This window comes from Euprymna scolopes, chromosome 4, assembly GCF_053919585.1.
Source record: "Euprymna scolopes isolate OS-2025 chromosome 4, ASM5391958v1, whole genome shotgun sequence".
Lineage (NCBI taxonomy): Eukaryota > Metazoa > Mollusca > Cephalopoda > Sepiida > Sepiolidae > Euprymna > Euprymna scolopes.
In genome coordinates, this window is record NC_136485.1 from 173,004,742 (window position 1) to 173,014,186 (window position 9,445).

At 31.0% G+C, this 9,445-nt stretch overlaps 1 protein-coding gene across 1 annotated transcript; it reads right to left on the bottom strand.

Annotated features, from left to right (window-relative positions):
* Positions 1 to 386: 386 nt before the first annotated feature.
* On the bottom strand, positions 387 to 8,938 carry LOC145273089 (uncharacterized). The gene is made up of 2 exons (XM_080127060.1): positions 8,740 to 8,938; positions 387 to 729 (listed from the first exon to the last, which is right to left on the bottom strand). Exons 1-2 carry the CDS (start codon positions 8,925 to 8,927, stop codon positions 555 to 557), a joined length of 363 nt encoding a protein of 120 aa, XP_079983186.1. The 5' UTR covers positions 8,928 to 8,938; the 3' UTR covers positions 387 to 554.
* Between the last annotated feature and the right edge of the window lie 507 nt (positions 8,939 to 9,445).

The window sequence follows — 9,445 nt, forward strand, 5'->3', positions numbered from 1 at the left end:
CATCTTTTTTTTTTTGTGTATCTTGTTTCGTCGTGTACTTTTCCATAAAGGATGTCCGGCTGAAACACACCCTGGCATATTTCAGTTATGTATATCCGTTTCAATCTATTGACCTTTCTCTTTCTTTATCTCACTCTTCCTCCTCCCTCTTTCTCTCTATCTCTCCTCTCTTTCTTTGTCGTTTTCTTTACCCTCTCTCTCTCTCTCACTCCATGTCAGTTCACTCTATTGCTTACACATGGAACTACATTTCCCTATCTTATTCAAACGCACGTATCCACGTACACAAAGATTTGTAAACAGTACACCACTCCCAGATAACTTAGAAAAAAAATCTTCATGACGTATTAATGAATGAAAACAAAAACCAAAACAATGAATACTGTTTTTTGTTTATTGATCTTTAAAATAAAAATACAGTGTAACACGGTGTACGTACGTTATCACCATTCATTGATTGCCGAAGATGCAATGCCAAACAAGTACGAGGTTCCTTCAATAAGTTTCTAGACTTTTTCGTATGGGCATTTTATTGATATAACACACATACAACTCTAGTCGCTTTTGAAGTAATCTCCCCCAGCTGTAATGCACTTGTTGTACCGTTCCATCAATTTCTGAAAGGCTATATGAAAGTCCTCTTGTGTAAGCATGTCAACAGCCCTCATCACAGCCTCTTTCATTTCTTCAATTCTTTCATAATGACAGCGTCTAAGGTTTTCCTTGAGCCTAGAAAATAACCAAAAGTCACAGGAAGTCACAGGTTACATATGTTTCGGATATTGGACTATGTTTACGATCCAACAGCCTCGTCAGACCTTACTGAAATCCCAGATTACATAGAAAAAATAGATAAAACGATAATAAAAAAAACATATTTGCTCTGCAATAGTATCGAGCACTCTCTTCAGGGTTTTACTAATTACCAGTCTTACCATATATATATTCGTCAGACCTTACTGAAATCCCAGATTACATAGAAAAAATAGATAAAACGGTAATAAAAAAAACATATTTGCTCTGCAATAGTATCGAGCACTCTCTTCAGGATTTTACTAATTACCAGTCTTACCATATATATATATATATATATATATATATATATATATATATATATATATATATATATATATATATAACCTTCCCAAATGATGACCTACCTGGTACTGGCCAGGCTCAACGTTGCTTGGCTTCAGTGATCTAGGTAAAACTTTGTGTTTTAACGTAGTGTTGCTGTATATATATATATATATATATATATATATATATATATATATATATATATATATATATATATTCTAACACAAATCTATGGCCGTGTTTTCGTTATTGAGCCTTTCCGGTCCACGCCATTATGTTTAGTCGCACTATATCTTTATTTTCACATGCGTAGGGGGGCATAACAATGATACACAATTTCTTTGTCGAGGAATTAATTTTACCTGGAAGAGGTATTCATAACTCTGGTAAGTTAGTTTTAATCAGAGTTATATCTTGTAGTAAAGAGAGACTGCATATACAGGCGAGGTAGCAACTCAAGTATAAGAGCTAAAAATAACGGTTGGGCGATCAGAACCACCACGCTCGAATTAGAAACAACCAGGTGAATTTCGCAGAGAATTCCTTGAAAAGAAATTGATTATCAGTGAATATGGTTCTACAAGTATTTATTTAAATTAAACATTATGACAACTATGTTGTCGTCGGCTGGGAAGCGTCTTTGTTTTATTGTCTTCCACAGTTGGGACGATCGAGTCAAAAAAAACTTTATTTTTGCAAATTTCTAATAGTCTAAAGTGAAAGAGAGAGAAAGTAAAAAATGGAAGTGGAAATGAGAGATAAAGGAATTCCCTGCTGTAGTTGTAATCAGGCGAGTTCTTGCTGTGAATGAAATTCTTCAACAAGATCCAACATTCACTACAGAGGATAACCTTGTTCTTCTGTAGATCAGTCACACAAAGCAGAGCACCACAATTGTCTATCTTACACTTCACACGAAATCGCGCGCTCCATCACTATTTTCTTAAACTGTGATGTCTTCAGTAACTAGCAAAGGTCCATCATGCCGACAAAAATTTTCGACAAGGAACTCAGACACAATTCAGATGGCTATATTGAAGTGCTATGTAATGTTGCTTAGCGCTGATTAGGGGTTACTCTCAGGAGAAACAGGCCGCGGGAAGGACAGATATGGGAAAACATGACTCAACTCAGTAGAATACCGCGACCGACGTAAATATAATAATCATGGCTGTTCGTTAGAAAATTACGTCATACCTGAGAGTCTTGCAAACAAGGTTTGTCGACCAGCCAGACTATCGATGATGAATGGTAGATTTTTACGGAAGCATTAGAAAACTTTAAAAAAAAATAGAGAAATATAAGAATGAAAATTGATACTAAACCAATTTTATTCAATATTAAAATGAGAATTGATAAAAATTTTATTCAATATTAAAATGAGAATTGATTAAAATTTTATTCAATATTAAAATGAGAATTGATAAAAATTTTATTCAATATTAAAATGAGAATAAATAAAAATTTTATTCAATATTAAAATGAGAATTGATAAAAATTTTATTCAATATTAAAATGAGAATTGATAAACATTTTATTCAATATTAAAATGAGAATTGATTAAAATTTTATTCAATATTAAAATGAGAATTAATTAAAATTTATTCAATATTAAAATGAGAATTGATAAAAATTTTATTCAATATTAAAATGAGAATTAATTCAAAATGGAAAATTAGTATTATTTCTGCGAAAAAAACATTTTGATAATAAACACCTTACAAAATAAATTCTTTCATAATTTATTTAAAAATTGCATTTAAACAGAAAATAAAAGAACACATTTCGATTTATACTGTAATTGGACTTGTCAATGCGAATTCAAAAGCAAACACAAAACTTAGGTGTGTAAAATTGAGTATGTTTGAAGCGAGAGATAATGAAATACTGCAAAAATAGAATTATACATTTTGGGAATAAACAGACAATAATTAAACAAACAAATTAAAATCGAACGATAAATAATTTTAAATGAAAAAATTTAAATTCAAAGAAATAATTTAAATTCAAATAAATATTTTAAATACAAAATTACTAGTAGTGAAATATATATGTTAAATCAAATTCATAGAAAACACCAATTAGATTATTTAATAAAAAGTGTCCATGTCTCCAGGCAGTCTTAAAGACAAATGATACCCTCTGTAGGGACAGCTTCGCATGTACTTGTGAGGCAAGGTTTTCTCAATCCACATAACACATCTCCTGAATCAGAACTGTTGTAGTCTAGTGGTAAGGAGAATTCCAGGACGACTGCAAACAATGCCGAGATAAGCGGAGAGCACGTAGAACACGGGAAAGCCCCAAATAGTCACTCATTTAATACTGACCAGGTTCAACGTTGCTTAACTTCGGTGATTCGATGAGAAACGGAGTGTCAAGGTGATGATGCCGTATAAATTCTTTTATAAAATAGTAAATGTAAGTTGCAAAATAATAATGTTATTATTTCAACAGAGCTCGTATTCTCTAAAAAAAATACCCCAAAATTAATAAATTAATCAATCTTGACAACTTTTTATGATGTACGTACAGGTCACGGAACGAAAATACCGAATTCTTGAAGTAGTGTAAATTGATCAAGTTTTATTTTTTTTTTCTTTTAATAAGTACACCCATGTTTTTTTCCGAATAAGACGGGAGAGCAAGTAGCCGCCATGTTATTTTAGAATATGGTAATATTAAAGAGCAGATAACCGTACATTTCCTAAATATAACTAAGTTCACTGGACAACTCAATTTGACTTTTGATCCTATACCAAATAATTAAAACGTTTTTCGCTAAAAATTGTAATTTTTTAGTTAACAAAACTACCTGATCAATGTATATGACGTTTGGCATATGACAATTTGTTGTTAGACAAATATTTACATCATAATGATTTTTTCTATATTTTTGTATTGTGTTAATGAAGTCAGATTCGAAATATGAACTTAATTTGGTAAGTGTTGTAAAACTTGTTGATGAAAAACATGAAACGTTGTTTAGGAATAAATATATAATGCTTTAGTTTAGATATTTTTTATGGGAATATGTTCGCTTGATTTATACTTGGAACAGACATAAACATTACTTTTGAAACATATCATTAAAATAATTTAGGGAATAATAAACTTCAAACGTTCTTTTTATACAAGAAGATTTAAATGACATTTAATAAATTTAAAAGAAAGAAATGAAGAATTTAAAATACTAAAGTTGAGAGTAAACGTTTGACGTTCGATATCATAAACTAATGATCCCTTAAAAATTTATGAATGATGCTGTGAAAGAGTTTATTAAAATTATGAGAACAAATTAGAGGAAAATTCTTGTAAGAATATTTGATTAATAAATAATTTTTAATTTTCTGATTGAACATTCAATTTTAAAAGAGCTTTATGTTAACATTAATTAGTTGGATTCTCGACGTTTCCCGGTCGTAAAATACGCTTACACATAATATTTTAATTTATGTAGATTGCGTATGTATTATTATAGAATCACTCCTCTATTGAATATTATATATTACGAGGTATAATTTTCCCTGTTACCTAATTCACAAAAAAAAAATGGAAAAAAATAATAATTATAATGTTGTTTATCGAATTCCGTCTTGACGGTCGAAAAAATACTCTTTCCTTTCTTATACATAAAATAAAATAAAAGAAAAGAGTATGTACGGGTGATATTTTACGTTACACCGGCCAAGGTTACACCGGTTTAATGTAAAATATTCCTCCATAAAAATTACTTTTATGTATAAGAGAAAAAGGCTATTTTTAAGATCGGATTTTTTCAATTTTCGATACTTATTGGAGTAATTTCTGTGCGAAAAATAGAAATTACCTTTGTGTGAAATTTGCAAAAGATAGGCTTTGCTGTTTCGGAGTCTATGACGACACAACTCACACACACACAAAGTGACTGTTATATAATAGTAGAGATGAATTCAACATTGTTGTATTATGAAGAAAAAGGACTGTAAAAAAATTTATTACAAAGTTATTTTGAAAAGTATCTATTTAATATTGTTTATCAAATTGATATGCAACTATTACCTTCGCAATTTTTCATTTATATATATTTATATATATTTATTTGTTAACATTTAATTTACAGCGTCACCAAAAAGAATTAAAGAGACCAGTCTATATACTTTCTTGGCATTTTGGCTAAGATGAAATTTTAATGTCTGCCCGCCGCAATGACAGGAGAGCATCCTCCAGACATCACTTCCTTCTTTATTATCGATCGCTGATGCTCTCTAACTAAATATTATCAACGGGGCTGATCATAGCAAATTTTCTTCAAATTACTTGCTTCCCTCGAGAACAATTTATGCTATAGTGCTGGGATTGACTACATAGTACATTCGCTTTTCCTATAAACATAACGAAATAGCAGACCTTGTTCAATCATGTGAATCGTTCGAAAGTAGTGGAAATGTTACTTTTTGTGGTCGTTATAATGTACTGGGTGACGCATGTGTATTCAGTTATTGGGGAGTCACAGCCAAGTAAAATATTTTATGAGTGGGCGGATATTTTCGGATAACTTAGTTCGTATTAGTACAGAATCATCTTTAATGCGCTCCTTGTTATGTTTGTTCACAATTTCGGTATTCTATTCACATAATTTTATGCTTTTCTGTCATGTCGCAAGGTGCATTTACTTTACGCGAAATCTTTTCATTTTATTTCAATGAAGCCGTGAGCTGTTTCCACGTCAGCTATTTCGATACAGCTGCAGATTGTTGGTTGACAATCACAAAGAAAGAATGATAAAAATATCAACCTTATGAAAATATATATCAGATATATAATGTAAATTTATTCTCTTTATAGCCCCTTTGCAATCGATTGCTCTCGTCCTACAAATCAATATTTAATTCGTATTTATCTTGTGGATCGATACAGTCAGTCGTCTAGAGCGATAAAATGTAATCACTTGATGCCCTTCCAAATAATACTTTATTGAGATTAAACTTATTTTCAAATGCACGTCATCTTTAAAACAAAGCCGTAACTCTGCCTTAATTCATAAATAATTGCTTCTTTTTGGAGATTAATTGAACAAAACATTAAAGTTTTAAAAAATGTTAGATGCATTGCAATTAAATAATCTATCAAACAATAGTCAGTATTTTATTGAGGAATTTATTTAGTTCAACATAACAAGACAGAAGAGATTTAAGGAATAACTACGCAATCTATGCAATCGGGTAAGAGTTTATGTATCGTAAAATAAACTAAAAACAATCTAAAATGTAGTATTAAAATAAAAAAAAATGTCTGAAACAAAAAATAATTTTTAAAGTGTTTACAATACGACACAAACTGTATCTATTAATCATACGACACATAGGGACCCGCGTAAATTGACTGAACTTTATGAGCTCCCTTTCTACACGCGTATTCGAAGAAATGCCTTGACCCTGCTATCGGCCTACTAATCTACCTGGACGTGCAATGAAAGTACCTGGTGTTCGCATATTGGATTAAAAATACTTTATAATTACACAATTATTTTTCGTCGTTGAATAAAATGTAATTTTATTAAAGAAAAGTATTAATAATTTATATTAAAATTTTATTTCCCATTTCCCACTTGCGTGTGTGGTCTTACATATCATCTTCATGTATATCTGGTTTTGCCAACGTAAGTTGAAAGTCTCGAACTTAGGGTTAGGTTAAGGAGACAAGCACAGTTTTAAAAAATCAATGTTTACTCAGACACAGATTGGGGAACCTGTTTAAATATCCTGGGGCTAAAAGGTCGCTCATTTTAATGATACAAATGCCGTCTTCGTAGTTAAGAAAACGACCATCGCACATATATATATATATATATATATATATATATATATATATATATATATATATATATATATATATATATATATACTAGCATAGAAAGCTAGCTGGTATTGTCTGGTCGTAAAATACGCCCAAGTATCGATATTAAAATAGTATTATAGATCCAATATCAGTAAACTTTTTAAAAAATACCGTTAATAATAATATACATGTATATTTGCGCATTGTAGAAATAACCCGTTTAGTCGAATCACATACCAAATTCCCAATTTCCTTTCAATTTTGATCCCTTAGCAGGTTCAAATCCTTTATATATATATATATATATATATATATATATATATATATATATATATATATATATATATATATAAAGTTTAAAGTTTTTATACTAAGCAAAAATTGAGTTGCTTGGTAGAGACCGTCTCTTACACAGAAAAACTCATCCAATATATATATATATATATATATATATATATATATATATATATATATATATATATATATAAATTAAATGTGAGTTGTTTGGTAGAGACCGTCTCTTACACAGAAAAACTCATCCAATATATATATATATATATATAAATTAAATTTTCACCCCAAACAAGGCAAAGTGCCACTTCGAAGTAAGGGGCTAATATCGGGGACATAGGTTGCAGGGGTATTATGAAGGGAGATAAGTAGCAAGATGTCTGTTCACATTACATTTTAACTGCTGCATGCCAGTACAGTTGGGACAGCAGAATCCCGTAAGGGAGGTCAAACGTCTAGCAGTTCTGGGGAAGAAACTATTGGAGTAGAAAGCTTTCTTACACCTAGGGATCTCTATTGTTAAGGGGTGGAGTTTGTCTGCTTGTCCGGTTTGTCGTCGCTATTCACGTAGAGGGGGGCACACACACACACACACACACACACACATATATATATATATGTGTGTGAGTGTGTGTATGTGTGTGTGTGAGTGTGTGTATGTGTGGGTGTGTGTATGAGAGGAAGGGAGGGATTGAGAGGGAGATAGTGTTGCCTTTCTCATAGCGTTTCATATAAATGCTAGCAGACCGTTCGGCGTTATCGTTAAAATACCCTCACATATGTTATTTGAATTTATGCAGATTTCGTATTTATTTTTATAGAGCCACTATTCCATTGGTTATTACATTGTACCTATTATATAGTAATGGTTTTAAAAGTAAAAATAATAACATTGGTGCCAACAGGTTAATTAGAATCCAAAACTTTATCGGCTCCAGCCTTCATCGTTATCTTTTCAGCTATTGAATGGATGTAAAAACCGTTAAAAATTTAGCTTTCACGTTTACATGCATTTTTGCGCATGCATAAAAATAATAGATTTAATCGACTTATCCCTTAATTAATTAATATTTTTATATGTTAACTACTTAGCTGCTATTTTTACCAGTTTAAAACCAAAGTGAATTAATTTTTTACAAAGTTTCAAATACCCTATATATCAAGTCTAAAGTCTGTAAACATTGAGAGAGGAGTGCGGTAAAGACGTTCCGTACACACATAAATAAAGACACTGCGTACGCTATATCTTTTCATGCAATTATGCACAATACATGAAATATGCATGAATAGAAGTGAGCGTAATAATAAAATGAAACTAATTATCCAACGAGAAAGAATAAAGATAAATAATTAGTAAAGTTCGTTTTGAAATAATATGCAAATTATTTAACCTTCATGATGTCGATCGTATAATCAAGACTGAGTACCATTTTGGATGTTCACAAATTTGAACATCGACTTATTTCAGGAAAAAAAATAAAACTCTAAAAACATCATACCCCAAAACATTGAAGGTGACATACAGATGTAATCCCTACAACCACCTACCTTGAAAATGCTGCTGTGAAACTTGACATAGTTATATGGAATAAGTCAGAAAGAGTGGCAACCTTGGTTGAAGTGAGTGTCCCTAATGATGGCGGTCTGAACAGAGCTGAAAGGGAGAAACAGACCAAATACCAAGGTCTCATGTATGATATGAAAAGAAACTGAAATCTTAGAGATATATCAATCATACCAGTTATCATAAGCGCCACAGGGTTTATAAAGAAGAACCTGAAGTTCTACCTAACTAACATTCCTGGTGAACCAAGTGCAAAAGAGATCCAGAGAATTGCACTGAAGTGAACAGTGAGGATAATAAAAAGAACTCTCGGTTGGTTTCAATAAAGAGCAGGGCAATGTTGGCAGCTGGTTTGGCTGCCCCATACACTGCATTAGAATCTTCATGGGAAGCTAATTAATAAAAAAGTAAATAACCATTGATATAACTACTAACATGTTAAATCTATTTAAAAACGCCAACATCTATTAAAAAAAAAAAAATTAAATCAGGTACCTGTCCTCAATCTCCATCACATCTGAAAATTTAATATTTTGGGCAAATTGAGAACTCCAGCGAAAAAAAAAAAAAAAAATTAATATTTTGGGCAAATTGAGCACTCCAGCGAAGAATAAAAAAAAAATTAATATTTTGGGCAAATTGAGCACTCCAGCGAAGAATAAAAAAAAAATTAATATTTTGGGCAAATTG